At 37.8% G+C, this 23,578-nt stretch overlaps 1 protein-coding gene across 3 annotated transcripts in view; it reads right to left on the bottom strand.

Annotated features, from left to right (window-relative positions):
* The window catches only part of chchd6a (coiled-coil-helix-coiled-coil-helix domain containing 6a), a 106,142-nt gene that overhangs the window by 36,085 nt on the left and 46,479 nt on the right, over nucleotides 1–23,578 (bottom strand). For all 3 annotated transcript variants that reach the window (XM_024293649.2, XM_024293651.2, XM_024293652.2), the window contains one exon: nucleotides 16,425–16,495. In XM_024293649.2, the coding sequence (XP_024149417.1) occupies nucleotides 16,425–16,495 (71 nt within the window). The remainder of the gene's footprint in view (nucleotides 1–16,424; nucleotides 16,496–23,578) is intronic.

Below are 23,578 nucleotides of genomic sequence, written 5' to 3'. Positions count from 1 at the left end.
CTCAAAAATTCTTTGATACTGCCATACATACTTTGCTCTTTTTTATGTTTATTGTACTCTATTATCCTATTTCTATATAATTCTAGTGTATACTTTGTACATTGAGATTCTTATTATGTATACTTTTGTAAACTGCTGAAAACTTGATTTCCCCAAGGGTGCCGTCCCAAAGGGATCAATAAAGCTAAGTCTAATGACATAGGGATCAGAGGATCTGCCCTCCAGGGGTGTGAATCTTATTTATCTGATAGATACCAGTTTGTTAATGTAAATGGACTTCTCACTGTACTCAAGTTAGCTACGGAGTTCTGCTCTAGGGCCCATCCTGTTCGTGCTTTACATGCTGCCTTTAGGAAACATAATCAGGAATCACAGGATTCATTTTCACTGTTACGCAGATGATGCACAGTTCTATTTATCCATTAAACCAGACCACAATGACCACATAGAGCGGGGGTAGGGAAACCTGGTCCTCGAGAGTCGCCTTCCTGCATGTTTTCCAGTATACCAGGTAATCAGTCATGACTAGGGACTGGTTCGGTGGGTGTCCAGCCAATAAGAACATGCCAGAGCAGAGTATATTGGAAAACATGCAGGAAGGCGGCTCTCGAGGACCAGGGTTCCCTACCTCTGACATAGAGAAACTGAATTCCTGCATCAGAGACATTAAGACTTGGATGACAATTAATTACCTCCTCCTAATCCCAAAAAAAACTGAGGTCATAATACTGGGCCCTGGACACCTGAGAGATGCTCTCTCAGATCAGATAGTCTCCCTGGATGGCGTAAACATTGCCTCCAATTCTACAGTCAGAAACTTAGGGGTTTTATTTGACCAGGATTTATCATTTAAGGCTCACATATCTCAAGCTTGTAAAACTGCATTTTTTCACCTACGCAATATGGCTAGGATCAGAAATATGTTATCTAAAAGTGACGCTGAAAAACTCATCCATGAATTTGTTACGTGTAGACTGGATTATTGTTACTCCTTATTAGCAGTGTGCCCTAAACGTTCTTTAAAAAGTTTTCAGGTTGTTCAGAATGCAGCAGCAAGGTAGTTGTCACTGGCTCCCAGTTGAATTTAGGGGGTGGGGGGGGGTATCCAAAAACATGTTAAAAGAAAAAGAAAAACAACACTTTCATTGAAGTGTCACTTTACAAGTCGAACAATGCTGAAGTTGGTGTCTGATTTTTTTTTTTAGCTTCCACTTTGAGTTCTGAGTTATGGGGAAATCTATGTCACATTTTAATGGTTCCTATACAAAATCTAATGCACAAAGAAGTTTAAAACAGCTACAGATGTTTTATAGATAAACTTTACCCTTAAAATTTAAGGGTAATTAGAAGTTAAAAGAAAAATGAGAAAAAAATAAAAATAACTCCAGGCTTGTACAGGCCATTCCATGAAAATATACTGCTCACAAAAATTAAAGGAGCACTTTAAATAAACGTATTAGATACATCAGATCTCAATATGAATTTGGATATCTATACAAATAACGACAGGGCAGTGTCTTAGGAACAAAAGCATGACAAGTCTTTTAATGGAAATAAAAGTTTTCAGCCTACAGAGGCTCAATTATGTAGACACCATAAAATCAGAGTGAAATGAAGATGTGGCAGGCTAGTCCATTTTTTCCAAAACTTCATTTCTGCAACTCAAAATGCTTTTCAGTATCTTGTGTGACCCCCACCAGCTTGTATGCATGCTTGACAACGTGGCGGCATGCTCCTAATGAGACAATGGATGGTGTCTTGAGGCCTTTCCTCCCAGATCTGTGTGAGGGCATCCCTGACCTGTTGTATAGTCTGAGGAGCAACCTGGTGGTGCCTAATGGACCGGAACATAATTGACCGTCTATCACAGGTGCTCAGGGTGAACCTGCTCTCGTCTGTGAAAAGTACAGGGCGCCAGTGGCGGACTCTGGTGTTCTTGAGCAAATGCCAGTGGAGCTCCACGGTGCTGGGCAGTGAGCACAGGGCCCACTACAGGACGTGGGGCCCTCAGGCCACCTTCATGAAGTCTGTTCCTGATTGTTTGGGTAGAGACATTCACACCAGTGGCCCTCTGGATGTCATTCTGTAGGACACTAGCAGTGCTCAGCCTGTTCCGCCTTGCACAAAGGAGCAGGTATGGGTCCTGCTGAGGGGTTGAGGACCTTCTACGGTCCAGCTCTCCCAGAATAACCACCAGTCTCCTGAAATCTCCTCCATGTTCTGGAGATTGTGCTGGGAGACACATTAAACCTTCTTGCTGCAGCACGTGTGGATGTGCCATCCTGGAGAAGTTGGATAACCTGTGTAACTTCTGTAGGGTTAAGGAATGGCCTCATACTGCCAGTAGAGATAATTATCAAGTCAAAATCAGCACGAGTGGAAAACCAGCCAAAAAAGATCAAGAGGGAGAAACTTGAAATGACCTCCACATGTAACACCAGTCCTGTTTGGAGGGTTTTCTAATTGTTGCCACTGAAGTGCACCTGTTGTTAATTCCATGAACACCAATACAGCTGAAATTGATTAACGAGGCCCTCAGCTGATTAACCAACCAGAAAATTATCAGACAGGTTTAATTCAATTCATGCCAGGCCCAATAAAAAAAGTGTTCCTTTAATTTTTATGAGCAGTGTATTATCTGACATTAAACCATTTTGTGGGCTAAAAAAAGGTCAGGGACCGCATCTGGCCCTCCGCGTGATTCTATCTGGCCCTCCAGATCATCTTATTTTATTGTTATTAATGGCCCGACGTTATCTTGTGCTCATTTCTAACTTGTATAATTTAGACAAAATACATTTTTATGGAGATTAAAATACTAAAAGTTATTTAAGGTTTAAGATGATTTATTCTAGAATAATATTCCTGCATTTTATTTTTCATGATTATGTTAAAAAGTTACGGCTTTAAAGTTTTAAAGATTAAGTTTTAGTGCGTTCAATAAAATTTTTATTCTGTTCGGCCCGCAGCTTAGGCTGTGTTTTTGATTTTGGCTAACAGCTGTATCTGTTTCAATTTGGTGTTCTGCTAGTTTTTTCAGACTATTTTGGAGTTTAGCTAATATTTATATGGTAACATGCTAGCTGTTTTGGCTAATTTAGGCTTTTCTTTTTAAGGTTTTTTAGGCTGTTTTAGAGTTAGGCTAACATTTACATGCTAGCTGTTTTGGCTTTAGACATTTTTCAGTTTTTTTAGGTTATTTTAAAGTTTAGATATTTTTTCACCTACGTGCTGGCTGTTTTGGCTAAGTTTTTTTTTTTTTTTAAGTTTTTTAGGCTCATTCATTTATCTTCTTGTCCGTTTTGTCCCTTTCGGGGTCGCGGGGGTACGGAAGCCTAACCCGGCTATTGATGAGCGATGGCGGTGTTCACCCTGGACAGGTCGCCAGTCTGTCGCAACGCAAGTTTTTAGGCTAATTTGGCATTTAGCTAATAATTTAGATGCCTATCAGCTTCAGTGTTTTTAGCTATCAATTTCAGCATCTTCAGCTACCAGCAGTAGCATCTTCAGCAGTCAAATTTAGCTTATAGCATTCACACTAGCATTATTGCAGGTAATGATATATATCTAGTTCATAATTATGTTCAAAGGTTACAGTTTTAAAGTTTAAAAAAATCAGTTTTAGTGTTCAATAAAAGTTTATTCAGTTCGGCCCACGATATAAGGTGTGCTTTGGATTTTGGCCCCTACTGTGATTGAGTTAGACACACCTGATCTAGATCACTGTAGATTGATGGAATGCAACAGTTTGCCAGTTCTTAAAGATTGTAGCTGATGTGTTGTTTTCTTAGCATTATATGGAAAGTAATTCATCAGCATAGAATTAAGCTTCATCAAGCCTTGTTTAAAGTCAGATGATATATTCGTATAAAATGCTTAAAGTAACTGCTATAGTAGCCTTAATATATTAGCATCTTATTTTTTTAGATTAATGTTAGAATCTGCCTAATTTTTAAACCTTACAAACAAAGACATTTCATTTGTTATCTAAAAAGAAACTCCCACTTTTAAAACAAAAAAGTATAACACAACTGTGTTGTTTCGCCAAACCACCCTCCTCTTCATCTTCCCTCCAACTCTGCCGTCCTTTTTTTTCTCACTTCCTCTCCCAGCCCCCCTTTTATGTTGCAGAAAGAACAACATAGACAGTATGACACCAAAGCAAACCATGGTTATCTTCTCTCCGTTTGAGGAAGCAGAAGATAAGGAACTCCCTCTTAATTTGAAATAAATGGCCTTCATCAGAGAAGTCGGAGGCTTCTGATAGTACTACAAGGTTTATTAAAGGCGCTTGAAGCAGAAAATTGGTTGAGGTGCAGCAGAAGCCTATAAGCTCTGTCCAAATGCTTTCCCAAACTAAATGTGATGTCTGAATCTACAGGATTGTCAGAAGAGGCTTACGAAAACAAATAAAAGCAGGGAGAGTTGGCACTGGTGGGGCGGCTGGTACAGTAGCATCCCTGACAATCCACCCAGCCACGATGAGCACTGTTGCTTTTAACGCGTCTTCTTCAAAAGCTTTTTAATGTGTCAGCGTGCAGCCATTTTTGTGGGAGTTCACGCATCTCCGAGCAGGAAATATGACAAAACAAACAACCAGATTAGTTGCTTAATTAACGCCGCTGTCTATTATTCTTAATCTCCAGCAGAGGATGCAGAGGCAGCCTCAGAATTCAAGACAACGCAGATTAGCCAAACAAAAAGCAGAGAAGAAATGAAAGCACAGAAATTGGAAAATTGAAAATACAAAAACATGAACCTAAAAAAACAAGAGCCTCTGGCGAAGGCTACAAAACCGATAAGGAAGATGCTTTTATTGCTTTAAGCTGCGCTTTCCTTCCAGTTTTTGTGCTTTCCTTAATGGTTCTGGATGCTTGGGTTTTGTTCATCTCATCAAATACAAAGAACTGGACTAATTAGAAAATCTTGTTGGCATTTCACAGAAAAATGAGAAAAAACTCATGCAATTTAAATAAGTATTCAATCAAAGACCTTTACAGCTTTGTTCTCAGACTACATGCATGTGCAGATATATTTAAAATGACCAACTACTTGATTTGCAATTTGACATAAACAATAAGACAATAATTTTATCACTGATTAATTATATATAAGCTTCCAGTACATAGTTATAACAACAGCAGACAGAAATGCTGACGGAGATCTCCAGCTTTTCTGAAGGAAACTATATGAAAAGAGAGACGCTCAAAATATCCTTACAGTGTTTAAGGCTGAGCTTTCTTGACACCCAAAGTATGTTTTCATTTTTAATGAAGTAGATGCTTCTTGTCCCGTGTGATTTAGCTTGAGACACTTGTGAAACAAAAGCGAGGCGTGCAGGAATGAAATGTTCTCTCGGATATTTCTAATGTCAAACACCTTCAGTTCAGCATTTGCAAGGGGGGATAAAAGAAGGGTGGCAGCTGAAATGAAAAATAATAAAGATAATAATCAGTGAAATTGTCAGTTTTTTGACATTGATGTGGAACTCAGATGACTGAGGCATTAATTCTGTGGGAGACAATCCCCATCATGTGTGATTACATAAGAGAGACTCTGAAAATCAGATTTAAATGTATCAGCTGTTATTAAAATTAAGGTAGTATCTTTTAACTCATTGGACTACAGGTCATGACCCACAATTCAAAGAAATGTTTTTTTGGAAAATGTCCTTCTTGTGAAGCTCTAACACAATTTCATCTAGAAAAGTTGCATTACTTGCAATATTGCTTGTGAATGCTTTTTGTTGAATGTGGCCACTAAAGATGCTGAAGCTGTTTGCTGAAGATCCTGAAGAAATGTATACTATTTGCTAAATTTCATGAAAGTACTGAACATTTTGATACTTAACTTTCCTTGTAAGTGCACAAAGAGTTTGAAGAATTTCATGGAAATAAAATCCTAATGTTGCTAAAATATTAGCTTAACTCCAAATTAGCCCAAAAAACCTCAGTAGATGACAACTTAGTTAAAAAAGCTAACACGTTGCTAAAATATTAGCTTAACTCCAAATTATCCAAAAAACCCTCAGTAGAGGCCAAACTAGCCAAAAAACTAGGACATTGCAAAATTATTAGCTTAACTTCAAAGTAGCCCAAAATACCTCAGTAGATGCCAAATTAGCCTACAAAGCTAACACGTTTCTAAAATATTAGCTTAACTAATATTAAGCTAATATTTACACGTTTCTAAAATATTATCTTAACTCCAATCTCGACTGAGACTTTACTTCTTCATCAGAGCTGTCACCAGGTGGTCAGCTATGATATGCGTAAACAGCTGATTGTCACCGAGGTGGAGTCATCTGTCAAAGTTTGGCAGACATTCTCCGCCTCCCACTGGAGAATGTTGCTTCAAGTGTGGGAGAGTAGGAAGGCCCCCTCATCTCGGTTAATAGTTGTCTGCGCTGGCTTCCTGATCTCTACTCCCTCCATGATCCGTCTGCGATGTCCGTCTTCTTCACGACGGATGACTTTTGCCTTTTCAAAGTCAATGATTTGATTTTTCGCTTGCAGTGACTACTGTGAAGAAGACAGACCGTCTCCATTAAAACATGTCAGATATGTTTGAAATACATCTAATATATCTAAAAATATATTGTTCAGTTTCGGGACTTTTCCTACCAGTTTTCTTTTTTCGACTGTTGTGCCTATTTGTGCCAAAAACATCAAAATGTTTCTCAATATCCATCCACCCTCAATCAATCCATTTTCATTCCTGTTTATAGGAATGCTTGAGCCCCAACTACTGAAGGGCAAAAGCGGGATCACCCTGGACACTTCGCCAGACCATTGTAGGGCAGCACAGCAACACATAAACCACACCTACACATTCCGCGTCCCCTTTTGAGGTCTTGGATGTCCCCAACTCCAAAGTTAGGGACAGCCAGCACTGTTTAATGGGAACAGTGCTGGCTGTTCCCATTAAATCATCGGTCTGCAACCCACGGGGCGCGGTACTGGACGTGGTATTAGGATATGGTTAGGGTATCGGTCCATGTCCCGAGGGTAGGGGACCCCCCGATTAGCGTCTGCGCCCCGGTATCAAGCGGCATTCGGACCAGTACCAGTTCACAGCCCGGAGGTTGATTTAATGGGAATAGCCAGCACGTCAACAAAAAAAGCCAGTTGGGGACACCCAAAAAGGGATGCGGAGTGGGCCTGACCCATACGTCCATATATGACGAGTTGGGCATAAGCTGGCTCAGGGGAATGAAAAGTGCTTTATAAATAAAGGTTGATTGATTGAAAGGTTGAGAATGTGTTGACCACACACACTCACATTCAATTTCAAGATACCAATGAATTTTTTGGATTGTGGGAGGAAGCTGGAGAAATTCCATGCATAGATGAGGAGATCATGCAAACTAAAAGTCGGGATTTGAACAAGGACCTTTTTTTCTGTGAGGCCACTATACCACTGTGCAGCTAGGGTTGGTTTTATTTGGTTCTGGTGCTAAAGTGGTCTTTGATTTCGGTTCCTAATCTGTGCCAATTTCGTTTGCTCCATCAATGGTCTTTTATGGGCCAGCCCACTACCGCAGGAAAGGCAGAAGGATTGGCCAGAATTTCAAAGTACTACACAGAGTAGAAGGGACTGACATGTCCTAAGAGAAATAGACTTTCACTCAAATTACCGTAAGTACCAAAATGAGGAACCGATTGCGGCAGCTTCTTTTGGTTTCAGTAGAACCACGTAAATCATAACGCTTCCTACTTGGAACTAAATTTCAGTACCCTACCCTACGTGCACCCCGATGTTATCAGTCAAATGGGAAATGTTTGCACTCTGTTGTTGCTTGTTAGGTTGCAACTAAGTTTATCCCATAAAATAATGCATTAAGAGAGCTTTAAACCTGCACTCAAGGACCCATAAACTTTTTCCGCTTTTCTCGCTTTTGTGGAAATAAGATTTTATTGTGTTGATTTAGGAATGCAATTAGTAAACAAAAAAATGCAAAGAAAGAGGCTGACTTTGTCTGAAAAATCCCTTAAAATAATAATAAAAAACCCTCTACAATTAGCCAAAAACCTAGTCAGCATAAAACATTCACAATGTTCAAACTATTGGACAGGTCCAACGGTGAGATAAAACAATGAGGTAAACAGATCCATTCTTATCTAGTGAGGCAGGAATTGACTTGACTTGTTAGAGGTTTAGAATTCCTGAGCGGACCATTTTACCGTTACTCTTCTGATTAATACCGCGGCGGCGGTGGAGAAGAGAAAAGGAGGAATGATAACAGAAGAGCAAGAGCACAAGAGGTGAAGAGGAAAACAGCTAAAGACTTCCTCCTTATCTGCAGCTTGTAGCTTGTATGCACCTGCACCTTGACAGCTTTTCAATTGACTGGGGGAACACATCCTCTTCTCCACTATCTTGTATTGGTGCACTCCTTCACTCATCCTCTCCCATCCCTCCTTACCCATCACCAGCAGCCAGTAATTGAGGATCCTTTGTACACCAGTTCTCAGGATTCTCAACTTCATAAAAAAGCTTGTGAGGAATAATTTGCTGATTTTGCATCTTTTTATAAACCAAGAAACTATAGATTTACACTAAATTACAAACCTGAATGTCTACCACATGTAACTCAGTGTATCTGTACTTAACTTTGAAAATTATCTACTTTTATTGGTCATTTATTTACTAATATCTTAAATGTTTGAAAGGTATGTTTAAGCCAATAATCAATGTAGCCATTTGGCAGCATCAGACACTGCATTCCTTTGTAAAAACCTAACTGAAATAAATAAATGAATAAAATAGTTTTATTTGTCAAAATATGGTTATTTATCTGGAGCATTCATTCCCCAAAAACTCGTCTTTAGTAGAAAAAGCAACAAAAAACAGAAAAAAAGCAGGATTTTCTTTTCTTATTGTATAAATTCAACTAGTGCTGCCACAAACGATTATTTTAATAGTCAACTAAGCACTGTATATTTTTCCGATTAGTCAACTAATCGGGTCGTGGGCAAACTGGATGTAAAATCATTAGCTTTAAACTAACTAAAACTAGACATATAGCATTACCTGTGATAATGCTAGTGTGAATGTTGTAAGCTGAATTTGGCAGCTGAAGATGCTAGTGACGATGGCTGAAGAGGCTGAAATTGATAGCTAAAAACGCTGATATTGATAGCTGAAAATGCTGAAGCTAATAGCTGAAAACGCTGCTGAAATATTAGCAAAACTCTAAATTAGAATTAAAAAAATTTTTAAAAATCCTAAATTAGCCAAAACAGCTTGTATGTAGCTGAAATATTAGCTAAACTCCAAAATAGCCTAAAAAACCTCAATAGTTGCCAAAACAGTCCACAAAAGCTAGCATAATGCCATAATAATAATTATTATTATAACTTTCAACTTTACTACACTCTGACTCCATAAAATATAAAGTAATGACTAATTAACTAATGCATTAGTCAACTATTTTAATAGTCCATTAGTCATCGATTAGTCAACTAATCGTTACAGCCCTAAACTCAAGATGTAATGGAATTAATGTTCCATCTGTTCCTTTCAATTTGTTTTATTAAAGTACATAATAGATGGAACATTGCCTAAAAATACAATAATTTACGACACTTTTCTTTGAGAATGCTTTTAATCTATGAAATGAAGAACCTCTTACAAACATGTCCACGATGTTTCCCTTCTGCTATAAAATCATGCCGGTTTCTTTCATCCACGAGGACTTGAGGCCTGCCGAGCTCGTCTTTGACTGCTGCTTTGAAGCAGAGTAATTTGACAGAAGCAGACGCGGCGTCTTTCTGGCAGGACAGGAAGAGCGCAGAGTGGAGAGCGGTTCTTCTTTCGTTGCGGCAGCTGGACTTGATTTGCTGACGTTTCCAGAGGTTTCAGAGCATGATCGCAGCAGCACTGACTCCTCTGACAAAGGATGGCTATTAAGGCTTGTTTCACCAGCACTGTAACAGACAGCTGGTGCAGCTGAATTAGGGTGTGAACAGCTGGACTCGGGGATCTGCTGAGCTGGTCTTAGCCTCGAACTAATACTTGAGAAGCGAGTTTTCCCACACACCTTCAGACCAAATAGATTAGGACCTAAAGGGCTCCCATGTTTGCTTTCAGTTTGTAATTGTGCAGATTAATGAAGCCTGTCAGGTAAAATGAGGCTAAACAACCTCAAATCCCAGACAGAAATCACTTCATCAGTCAACAAGTCGCTCCAACACACTACAAAGGTTCTTCTATCAATTTAAAAATCTGATGATGAGACTTTGTAGAACTTTTTTCATCAAATTAAACTTCTGAGGTGATCGTTTACTAAACTAAAAATTTTAATTTGATAAAAAACTAACATTTTTTAATAGTAACAAATTACAGAGCTTTTGTTAATTGATCCAATATTTCACTTTTTACAATGTTCATATAGTATATATTATAAATAGACATTTGTTAGTGAATGAAAAATCAAGTACTTCTTTAACTGTCAAGTACATGTAGGTTATTTATTTTTATTTACAGGAATATAACTATATATATATATATATATATATACGTCTTTTTTTAAACAATATATGTTTTAATATAATAATTGATTAATTCACCATACAGTCAAAGTGAAACTATTTTTTTAGTTTTAGTATGATCAATGTGATTGTTTTTCCTGTTTTCTACATTACCATCGATTTATGCTGTTTTGTTTAATTATTCAATACTGAATAGTTATGGTTAGTTTAAACATGGCATATCGTGTGATTTAATAGTAGTTCCTATTATTATCAGTTTTTTTTTAATGTAATTTATGCTTGCTTTTTTTTCTTTTTCTTTACTTTTGTATTTCCATAGGTATTTTTTGGAAAGTATTTCCTTTTGCTCCTTTCAATATTATTTTATTCACATTAATTTTTGGAGTGACGCTTCTCATCAAGCAGATGTAAAGATCACTAAAAATGTAAATAAAATGTAAAGATCACTCTAGTATCCTTCATGTTGGCTGCTTTACAAGGGCTGAAAATGGGAACCCAAATCTTCCCGAAAGTTTTCTTCATATTTTTTATTTAGCATGTTTTAGAATCTGTTAAATGAAACCACCTGAAGTCTCAGCTTCTTGGAACGCTGTTGTGGCCTTGAGGCAGGTCTGCAGGTCAAATGACTGAGTACTATGAGTCATAGTTTTATAAAGTTTTTCATACTTTCTTTTTAAAGTCAATTGAAGGAATTTGATGATTTGCTTGGCTCAAGCCAATTCTTTGCAAGCAAACCAGCATTCATTAGTAGAAAAGAGACTTGACAAATTGACACAAATAAGGGAAAACAGTAATTCAGTAAACAACTTAATAATTCATGGAAATTCTCTTTAGTGGTAGACAAACTATATTACAGTTCAAACTGAATCTCACTCTGTTTCTCACAAACATGAAAGCTGTCACATCTAGAAAATGATCAGTACTGTTTAAATAGAAACAGGGTCTGTAGTGTTTTAATAAAAAATATCTCCTGTGCATAAGGCAGCAGGAATATGCTATTAAAAAAGGGGAAAAAAGTCCATGACAACTGAACAAAAAGAGAACAAGGTTGTAAAACTTATTTTGAAAAGAAGGGAGGACAAATGTTACCTGAAAGCTGCGAGATTACAGAAGAAATGAGGGTAAATAGAAGAGAAGTGTAGAACAAAACAGAGAAACAGAAGAGTAACAGATTTAACAGGAACCTTCAAGAGCATCTGCATCCCAAAAACCTCATCATCTTAACTATAAGAGGCTGTGAGTGTGAAGATCCTTTATACATGTGACTTTCAATCTGATCTTATTTTGTTGTTCCAAATGTCAATAGAGTTAGTTAATAACAGTTTTGGGGTCAATAAATGAGATCAATAAAAGTTGAGGTTCTGTGACTTCTTGGTTTGTACTGAGCACATATGAAACCTGTTGTAGTGATACTGGCTGGTTAACAATTTTAGAAAATGCCATAAAGGCTGTTTATAAGACAGGAAGTTGACAATCAAAGATTCCATGAGTAAAATATAACATAAAATATTTTTTTTATTTGTTGTTGGGCCATTTTAAAGTAGAAAATAGAAATATAGAAAGCGTTGACTGTCTTAGAGGACCAAAACCCAAACTAACTGGGGTGCAGTCATTTCTTATGTATTACGTACAGTTGGCGTAAATATATTAGAGCAGATGTGTAAAAGTTGAGGCCCGGGGGCCGGATCTTTTTATTTTAATATTATTAACGGCCCAATGTTCTCTGGCGCTGGTAACAAACTGAAGCAACACTACGATTATGGAAGCTAATTGTAGCCAGACAACAAGACACATAGAAAAGATTTGATTTGTTTTTGCTAAAAGCACAAATTACATTTTTATTTCAGGCTTTGTTTGTTTTGTTCAGCAGCATGTTCAAATTTGGAAAATTTTAACAGGGATATATTTTATGGAGATCAAAATCTTTTGGGTATTTATAGTTGTTAAAACTAAAGTAAATACATTTTAGTGTTTTTTCTTTTAACGTTAACTTTAATTCTAATTTGTATAATTTAGACTAAATATATTTTTATGGAGAGTAAAATATTGAAAGTTATTTAAGGTTTAAGTTGATTTATTCAGGAATAATATTCCTGCCTGTTTTTATTATTAATATTTATGTTAAAAAAGTTTTAAAGATTTTATTTTAGTGCGTTCAATAAATATTTATTCTGTTCGGCCCGCAGCTTAGGGCGAGTTTTTGATTTTGGCTAACAGCTGTATCTGTTTCAAGAAAATAAATTAACTAAACTCAACAGAAATAAATCCATCCAATTATCCATTTTCTATACTCGCTCAATCCTTTTTAAGGTCATAGGTTTCTGGGGCCTATCCTTGCTGCTTTAAGGCAAAGGCAGGGGAGACCCTGGATAGATCATCAATCTGTCACAGGGCCACACAATCATGCACACTCACATCACACCTGAGGGACAATCTAGTGGAGGTGGGAATCTTAGGGTACCTCATGATTTGATTACGATTCACAAGGCAACGATTCAATCCTGAAACGATCATCAATGCAGCTTTCGGTGTGGCATCCAGTCATGATCTGAGTTTGTAGGACATGAGATTTAAGCTGCCACTCTGAGCTGTCATTGTGATTGAAGTCCAAGCGTCACACTAACCCTATCCAAGATGTTTTTTGGACCGTTGGAAGTGCTCACAGCAGAATTTGTTAGAGCCGCACTCAAGCCAGTAGCATGCGAAGGGTTTCCTCTGGATGGAACCGTATGATGTGGTTTTGAAAATTTGTTGTGTTCCTTACAGATTTAATTTGGTCTGACAGTGGGAAAGGAAACCAGGGAGAAAACCCACAAAGTGAACATGCAAATGCCAAACAGAAAGCATCCAGACGGGATTCGAACCAGGAGTAGTGAGGCAAGTTGCTAACCTCTATACTACCATGCAGCCTTTCATAGAAATAAGAAATATTAACATTTAAATGTAAAAATAATACTACAAATATAATAAGTTATATTCTGAAAAGATTTATGTTTTCTTAGAAGCAAGATGTGAACAGTTTAAAATAATTATTCAAACTGACACTTACTTTAATAAATCTTCCATACAGTGAAGTTTCACAAACAAATAGTAAAATAAATGGGCGGCTTTAACAAAAAGGAGAAAAAAGGGGTAGTGTTAGAAAAGTGAGTGAACCCCCCAAAGTGTGGACCACCGGCTGTGACATTTCAAAGTGCTACAGGTTTTACACTCTGCTCTTATCTCCATCCACTCACAGGTACGCAGGCGCACTCACAGGCAGACTCTCATCCCCAAACCCCACAGCGCTGCAGGTACATCTCAATATTTACTACCGGGATTAAACCGAGGATTACCACCACGCGCACTTTCACTCACATATCAGCGCATACTTGTACAAACACAGGGTAACATGGACAGCAGAGCCTGAGGGGGCTCTCGATTAAACCCATATCTAATTTTACAGCAGCTGCACTGAGGGAAATTTCACTCACTTTAAAACACAACAACAGCCATGGTGAGTTTTATTCAAAGTCTGACGATTGAAAAATGGGACACCATCCCTTCAAACCTCTCTACCTATTCTGGATAATCAAATCTTTGCTGCCAGCCTCTGAAAAAGGTGTTTTGCTTTTTTATAGGCAACAACTTAAAGCCCAAACCAAGAATGTTTGGTCTGAACTAAGGCTGAGCAATAAAGCGATTTAATCGCTAAATTTAAATTTATTGTTTAAGAAGATTTAGTTTTTGGAAAATATGGATTTTATTTTCCCATCACTGTACTTTGTTGGGCTTCCGCTGTTCGGACTTCGGTCAGCCTGCCTGTTTATCGTTACAAGCAGACGTTAAAATAGCAGCCAGCAAAGAGGAGCTCATTCCTCAAAACAGGAACTGCTTCTTCAGGTCTATGGATCTGGTTTGGTTTTGTGAATTCAGACTTGGACAACAAATAGCACGCTGCAAAATCTGTTTGAAGGCTATTGATACCAAAAAAGGCAGAATATCACATTTGTTTTAGACACCTGAAACACAGACTGTCCAGTGCAAAAGGTGTTTCTCTATAGAGATGCTCGAGCTTGAGGAAGCTCACAAAGCACCTGTAGCTTTCTTTCACAAGCATTTTTACAGCTTGTGTTTAGTTGCAGTTTGTGTTCAGGCCAACTTCCAACAAACCCAAATATAATTAAAAGTTTTCATTCATGAAAGGGGGGTGGGGGTGGGGGGTTAAAGTCGGAAATCAAACCTGGTGTACAAAAAAGTAAAAGAAAAACATATGTATCAGAAATTTTACTTTATAGCCATATCACCCAGCCCAAGTCTGCACTAGAGTCTGTTCCTTTTGATAAACTAGTTCATTCAACATGAAAAAAAACTCAGCACTGGTGTAATCCAAAATAAATTAACTATGGTTCATCTAAAAACATAGAAGAAGAGTGTGTTAAATTATAATTACTATCATATAAAATTTTCTGATTAAAGTAGATTATTCTTGAATGAAACTTCAATTCTCAGAGTAACCTTAAAACCAAAGAGTAACAGAATGCTTTTTCTATAAAGTTTGGAGTAAAAAAAAAAATAAAAGAAAAAAGCTTGTAGGATTCAGTAAATGTTAGGGTGTATTCAGACTGGTAAAGTCCATTGGTCCAGACAGAGTCTGCTTAATTTGGTTCGGATCAAATCCTGGAACTTGTGTTTGGTCTGTGTTCAGACCGCCGTCAACAGTGCATTTCTGTTTCTGTTCAAGCTTGTAAACAAAACCACTTGACTAAAGACCACCTCAAAAAAACGTCCAAAAGCAGTTCCTGGTCCCAGACCAGAGTCCACTTGGGTGTATTCAGACTGAAAGTTTGTTCTGGATTATTGGGGGAAACAAACTGATTCACTTTAAAGCGGACCACATGTGTCCAGTCTAAAATCCCCCACAAATTTATCTTTCAACAAACAAAAAAAAATACTTTATAGCAAATCAATTTTAAAAATCCATCACTTCAATCCCAGTTTATTTATATTCAAAAGATAACAGTGAAATGTGGTACACTTATGGTGAATAATCAGATCAAAGCCAACAGAGACATCAGAGGAAAAAGTTCAAAAGAAACCGTCACAGCAAAGATTTCCACATTTGTCTTAGTTTAACCTTCAAAGCAAAAGAGAGTTTATGTTTTATTTTTTTTTAAACCAGTGTGGTCTTCTCTCTACTTGCTCCAAAAAAACATGTAAATACTATTTCATCCATATGGATATGTGCAAACAAAATCATAATACTGGTAAATAAAATCATAATCTCATTTAAATACATATTTTAATAATAGAAGCAAATAAACAAATTAAACAAGAAAAAAATATTTTTTTAAATAAAATATTACATGCACAAGAAAAATCTAAGCGGTCATCATATGTATTTTTCTGTCTTCCAGAGGAGTCTCATAGAATATGTTGTTTTAAATCCCAGCTGCATCTGTGTATCCATAACTCTGTAACTGAGCATCTTTTTCCTCATATAAAGTCCACAGTGAAAAGTCAGGATGGGGAGAGAGGCTATTGTTGAATTTGGCTTAATTAAAGCAGCCAATTAAAACGTTTATCACATAAGTCAGCTTGCTCCAGAGAATATATGCTTTTACAGCTTCAAAAAAGTATAAGATTACTATCTTATGCTATTTATTAGAGTGCTACGGGCATTCAATTAAGTGAGCGTGGGTGGGGGTGTGGGGGTGTGTGAGAGAGAGCCTGCGGGGTATAATAACTCCTCGCTTTTGTAGCTACAAATTGGTTTGTGATTGTTAAAACTAGGAAATACGTGTTGGAGTAGATTCAAGTGTTTGTCACACAGTTCTCTGGAAAAGTTTTAACGCTGGAACTTCCTGATAAAGTGAAGACTTCCTGAAGCACCTTAGAAAAAGCCTGTCCATCCCTGACTAAATCAGTGTTAGATATAGTAGTGTGTCTCACCTGATGTTGGCTTCTGTTATGGAGGCAGCTTGATGGAACTTCTCTTTGCTTTCTTCATATCTCTCCAAGTTCTGAAAACATTTGACAAAAAAACAAAAGAATCATGTCTCTGTTATAGATATAAGATATACATTTATGACCTTATATGTAGATGTTGATTGGTTTAATCTGGCCAATTTTAGCAGTAAAATTGATTTAAAAAACAAATATATCAAATCTATGGAGTATATAGTTTCACAGATTGATTAGAAAATAAACAAAAGAACATGATACTACATATTTGACATGATTTCTTGTATTGTAAAATATTCCAAACAAATGGATGAAATATAAGTCGTCTGTAAAGTCTCGTTAGTCGTAAACTCTCAAGAACTAATTGGTGGTTCAACATCTTAACATAGCCCTTAATTCCAAGTCAAGTACCTGGGCTTTCAGCCCCATTTTTTGAGTTTTTGACATGAAAAAACAGGGAATTCAAACCCCAAATCTTGCAGTCTTAAACTAGGTTCATACTGAAACTGATTTGTGCAGTAGAGGCCACCAGTTTCAGCGTCAAGTCAAAGAACAAACACGGTCAGAGGTCCCATGGCGTGATTTAAGCTTCGGGTATGGAGTGAAAGGTCTATCAGCTAAGCGGTTTGGGCGGCCTAGCAAAAAAATTCTGATGTGCAGTGTTCAAATATCAGTCAGTCATGGACTCAGCTTTGGCTGTGTTCAAAACCAACAAAAATCTGGAAAATCTGATGGTTCTCCTCCTGAACTTTATTATATTTTTCTTGTTTGTATGGAGACAATTATGGTGGCCAACACGGCTCAAATAAATGCAAAAGCCACAACACAATGACAAAAGCCGAAGTACTACGACAAATGCTGAAGTACTACCACAAAAGCCAAAGTACTACGACAGAAGTCGAAGTCCTACGACAGAAGGCACAACACAACGACAAAAGTCACAACACAACAGAAACGATTCACAATGGACAAGACAAGTTTCCTTTAGTTTCAAGCTATTGGCGCTGCTTGAAACTTTAAGCATGAACCCAAGAGAGCATAAATACAAATAAAACTGGGGGGATCTTTTTGTTATTCTTTTGACTAACCATTGCGTTCTTTTTCTTATCATCTTGATTTGAAACAAAAACATCATAGCCGTGGAGCTGGAGTACCGCGGCCGCTGGAAAGCTCCATCTGCCCGGGGTCTGGCAGAGCAAGCAAACATCACCACCCAGTGTCTGGCTGAGCTAGCACACGCCGCCGCCCAGGCTACCCATCCCAGGGCAGTGGAGGTCGCTATGCTGGGCGGCGGTTTGCTGCCCAGAAAACACAGAACCCCCGCCCGCGATGGCAGCCTCTCCAATCGCACCCCGGTAAACAGAGAGCCCCCGGCTGCTGCAATCACGGCGGCAACTGGAAGTTGCCAGCGACTGCAGCGATCGTGGACAGCAGCTCTCTGTTTGCCAGGCTGTTTCCCAGGCTGCGAATGGAGCAGCCGCCATCATCGGCGGCAGGTGTCCGTTTTAATATGTGAGCCTTAAATGATAAATCCTGGTCAAATAAAACCCCCAAGTTTCTGACTGTAGATTTGGAGGCAATGTTTACGCCATCCAGGGAGACTATCTGATCTAAGAGAGCATCTCTCAGGTGTTTAGGACCCAGTATCATGATCTCAGTTTTTTCTGGGTTTAGGAGGAGGTAATTAATTGTCATCCATGTCTTAATGCCTCTGATGCATGAATTCAGTTTCTAAATGTGGTCATTGTGGTCTGGTTTAATGGATGAATAAAACTGTGCATCATCTGCATAACGGTGAAAATGAATGCTGTGATTCCTGATTATGTTTCCTAACCCCAGGCTTACACAGCTAGCGTCAACGCTTTGTTGCGTCGGGGGAGTGGACTAACTACAGCCGATGGCTTACACTGGCTGCTGCTCCAGCCACAGCCTGTGAAAGTTCAGCCCAGACAGAGTAGTGCTGGATCTCTATGATGAGCTTCTCGTTGTTCATGGTTATGACTGACAACGCTGTGCTGCAACACACTTTAAGTAACCCGAAATTACGTAATGTTTACGATACACTGAAACCGGCGAGTTCAGCGGAAAGTTCGTTTTATTTTGAAAATTTACCGGATGCACTTTAAATTCGCTCGCGTGGTTTCCGGTTTAAGCCGTGAATAGCCCCAACTTCACAGAAAGTGATGACGATCAGCTGCGGCGTCCGTCAAAATTTGAACCAAACGAAAAGGATTCACAGCAACGCAGAGGTCAGTCCGCAGACGCAGGACGTGAACGCCTGCAGTGGAAGTTTCTCTCGCACTTTTAATGTTACGAAAAGACTACGGCGCACGCAACTGAGCCGTGACGCTGGCAGTGTAAGCGAGGGGTTAGGGTAGCATATAAAGCGTGAACAGAATGGGCCCTAGAACTGAGCCCTGTGGGACTCCATAGCTAACTAGAGTACAATTAGAGGACTGTCCATTTACATTAACAAACTGGTATCTATCAGATAAATAGGATTCAAACCACTGGAGGGCAGATCCCCTAATCCCTATGTCATGCTCTAGTCTCTGGAGTAAGATGCTGTGGTCGATTGTATCAAAGGCTGTGCTGAGGTCTAACAGGACCAGGATAGAGATTAGTCCCTTTTCTGAAGTCAAGTCATTAGTAACCCTGACCAGTGCAGTTTCAGTGCTATGGTGAGGTCTGAACCCTGACTGAAAATCTTCAAAGTGACTGTTGTCCTGTAGGTGGCACTGCAGCTGCTTTACTACAACTCTTCCTTGAGTAGTCATTTCCATTGTGTTGTGGCTTTTGTCATCGTGCTTAAGCTTTTGTTGTTGTATTGTGGATTTTTCCTTTATGTGAGCTGTGCTGGCCACTGTAGACAATAATCATAAGGTCCTCTAATTTTATTCTTATTGTTTTTCCCTCCTCGAACTCATTTGGGATAACACATGGCCAACTGGGTTACAGAGGGACAGAAGTACTGCTGAAAGCGCCATAATTCAGATGCAGCTCCTGCAGTAGACGGTGAAGATCACCGTAACGGGAGAATCTCAGACTGATCTCATTAACTTGGACATGGAGACGGGATTTCCAACACCTTTGTAGAGATCTTTAAAATAAATAAATGAATAAATGAAACTGATCTCTCAACACTGTCCATGTCTATCAAGACTGTATATGAGACATTAACATATACAGTCAGTGTTTTCATGTAACGATAAAGGAGAACATTTTGGACAAGTACGAAGCAGTGAAGTTGATGTGCGTCCGAAGAGAAGCAGCAGATGGGAATCTCATTTGGTGTGACTGTAGTATTAGGTGGACATTCTTCTTGTTTTACTCAGATTTCGCTTTTTCCTCCGTTAATAAAGCTTATCCTTTGTGGTTTAAAATCTTATTATGATCTCAAATTTAACATTTCCTTTCTTTCTCTTTTATTGACTCTTCTCATTTTAGAGTTTTTCTTTCCACCTTTAGACATCCAAAACTCAAGAACACTGCCGGAAAATATTAGCATAAAGCAACCATCTGATCCATGACGCCCGCAGCCTTTCCTCAGCTGCTGATCTTCTCAGCTTTGCTCTTCCAGCATCCAGTATTCTCCCAATATTTACCCGGCAAACGGAACCATCTTGAGAAGGAAACCAAAACAGCAGACAGAATGCAGAAAATGAGAAAATAAACAAAAAATGTACAAGCCAAAAAGCTGGGGGATAAAAATCAATAGAAGAGACAAACAGAGTATCTGCAGACTTCTTATTTTTTATTTTAGGTCCAGTTTAGATTCAACATTTAAGGAAACTCTGCCAAGTTCTAAAGAAATTCCAAAGAAGGAGAACATAATGTTCAACTCCCAAAAGATATTTTGGTAAGTCCACAATAATTTAGAAATATGTTCCTAATTAAAAGTTAAATGAGATCTGAGGACGTTACAGGTCCAGAAAATCCAGAGGAAAGTACAGATGTCATTTCCTCATCTCCTAAGCATCTTGGGATGCAGCAGGAATGTCAGCTGTCCTATTTGTATGGTGAATGAAGGTTTTAATGTTCAGCTCATGTTTTGTAGAGCAAATGCAGCACAAACATGATCAGACATCACATCCTCCCCAGGAGCCTCACAGTGACTGACTTTTCTGAGAGTTAGGGTTTTTCTGGATCAGTAAGGATCAGATTTTCAGGATCAGACAAATGTTCCAGACACATTTTCTTGGCAATAAAATTGAGTTCAATGTTCTTTTTGCTTTTCTTAAAGAATGTTATTTACATGAAGACAACGTAGTTTCCCAGAAAACCCTGGAATGCACTCAGATTTCTCACTCAGAAACATAGTTTCTTATTTCTGTGCACTTCAAATTTACTTTTAAGATCCCTATCTTTTGTGACTGGCCAACATGAAGTTGACATTTAGAGAATCGACGTTTTAAATCCCTGAATCTTTTCAAAGATTTTCTGATGCATCTTGATCTAAGAATCAACCTTTCAATTTAAAAATGTTTGTGAAAGTGTACAATAAAGTTTAGAAAAAGATAAACAAGCCAAGCGCAAAACAGAAATGTTGTTTCCCGAGATCAAGCTATTAACCCTTTGCTCTTGACTTTTCTTTCTTTGCCTTTTGGAGGACGCTTTCACACCTCAGGATCAGCTCCAGCGTGTGGATTCTGAATGTCACTGTTGTGTGTAAAAACTGGAAGTCCCACTTTAAGGTTATTCATTCTCTTATCTTGCTTACAGCAGGGAATAAAACATATCCAGCTGCCATGGTAACAGTGCTGAATCAAATGATGTTTACATGGTTCTGAACCTGCAGCATTCATTGCGAGTGCATCTCCATTTACACACACGAGCGGTGAACAGCCCACATGTCGTTCCTGCTTCAGCACACCTCCTCGGCTCCCTCAATGCTGCATTCAGAAAAGCTTTTACGCCTCTTCAGTCACACACGGCTCTGCAGGTGTTCAAAGATGGGCTTCAATATTTAGGAGTCGCTACAGAAGCAGAAGTTTGGGTTTTACTACACCTTGGACTGGTCTCCCAACTGCTGCTCGAACATGTCCTTCCTTCCCTTCATTTTTCTGGATCAACTCTGATGATAATTGCATTTTTGGTGAATTTCTAATGAACTCCTGCTCCTCTGCAGAAACTAGGTCCAAGAAAACGACAAAGCTTTTTAGATTTTGGCTAAAAACACCATAATCATTATAAAGAAAGACCACTGGGAACACTTTGAAAATAAATCCATAGATGATTGGAGTTGGACTAACAGCTCAGCTCAGTGTTTTTATGACTTTAAGATGCAAGATGAAGTTGGAAAAGAAACTAAAAGAATATGAAATAAAATTAAAATGTAAGAAAGAAGAAAAAACTTTTTACCCCTTTTTGTACCAATATCCTCCATCTCTAACATCCCAATCTCTCCTTCTCTCTTCTCTTTTCCATCCAGTCCAACAAGAAATGTATGCAAAAACAATTAATATAAATAAAGATTAGCCTAAAATACAGAAGGGGTTTATACAAATATACACTTAATGTGTCCAAAAGTTAATAACCTTTAATTATAACAGCAAAATATATCCACCACATGAGGCGTTCAGCTCTGACCCGTTTGCTCAGCTGCTGGATGGGACCAATTTCAAAAGTGGTGTTGTTCCAGACTTGATGAAAGTAGCAAAGGTGGTTCCGATTCATAAAAATGGTAATAAGGAAACCGTATCAAACTACAGACCAGTTTCACTGCTACCACAGTTTTCTAAAATTTTGGAGAAACTCTTTGCAGTTAGACTTTATGCTTTTTTGAGTAAATATGATTTATTAAATGAGAGCCAGAATGGTTTCAGGAGTAACTGCTCAACTGCACATGCTGTGATGGAGTTTGTGGAGAATGTTGCGACTGCCATTGATCAAAAACTGAACACAATAGCTGTTTTTGTTGATTTAAGCAAAGCATTTGATACCATTGATCACTCCCTTCTGTTACAAAAATGTGAGTATTATGGACTTCGGGGTAAAACACATCATTGGCTGAGAAGTTATTTGGAAAATCGGGTTCAATATGTATCCATTAACAATACAGATTCTGATTTAGAAAATATTTTTTGTGGACTCCCTCAAGGTTCTGTTCTCGGACCAAAGTTGTTTTCAATTTACATTAATGATATTTTTTTGATGTCAAAAAAGTTGAAATTCATTATGTTTGCTGATGACACTAATATGTTTTGTTCGGGACAAAATATTGTTGAGTTGTTGAATGTTGTCGAACAGGAATTTAATTTGGTTAAAAAATGGTTTGATTATAACAAGTTATCTCTGAATGAAAACAAAACCAAATTTATGATATTTTCTGGAAATAGAAAGGTTGAAAATGTTAAATTATATTTAAATAAGGTAGAAATCCAATGTGTTAAAGAAATAAAGTTCTTGGGAGTAATAATTGATGATAAATTATCTTGGAAATCTCATGTAAATTATATAAAACACAAAGTCTCTAGATCCATCGGTATTCTGTTTAAAATCCATGATGCCTTGAACAAAAAGAGTTTGTTTCTTGTTTATTGTTCATTTGTCGTTCCGTATTTCTCATATTGTGCAGAGATCTGGGGAAATGCAGGGAAAATTATTATTGAATCATTGGTTAAACTACAAAAAAAGGCTATAAGAATAGTCAACAGAGCAGGATATTGTGAGCCAACAAATTCTTTATTTTATCTGAATAATAGTTTAAAATTAAAGGAAATTATTTACGTCAAGGTATTAGAAATTGTATATAGAGTAAAACATAATTTGGCTTCAAAAAACATACAGAAGCTATTTACTTTGAGGGTTAGTAAGTATAATTTAAGAGGTCTTTATTGTTTTGAACAGGTTAAAGCTCGTACCAATGCTAAGATGAGATGTGTTTCAGTTCTTGGAGTAAAATTATGGAATCAATTGAGTGATGAATTAAAATTAAGTTCTTCACTTTTGCAGTTTAAAACGTAAATGTTTGAATGATTACAACATAAATATGTAACTTGTATTTGTAAGTTGTTTTTTCTTTCATATTTGTTTCTTTGTTGATCAGCATATTTTGTTTAGTTTTCAAGGAAAGGCATTGAATAAGCTTGATAAGCTTCTGCCTATTCCTTTTTTATTGGTTGTTTCTTTTTTTTATTGTA

This window comes from Oryzias melastigma, linkage group LG7, assembly GCF_002922805.2.
Source record: "Oryzias melastigma strain HK-1 linkage group LG7, ASM292280v2, whole genome shotgun sequence".
NCBI lineage: Eukaryota > Metazoa > Chordata > Actinopteri > Beloniformes > Adrianichthyidae > Oryzias > Oryzias melastigma.
This window is presented reverse-complemented; position numbering and strand designations above follow the sequence as displayed.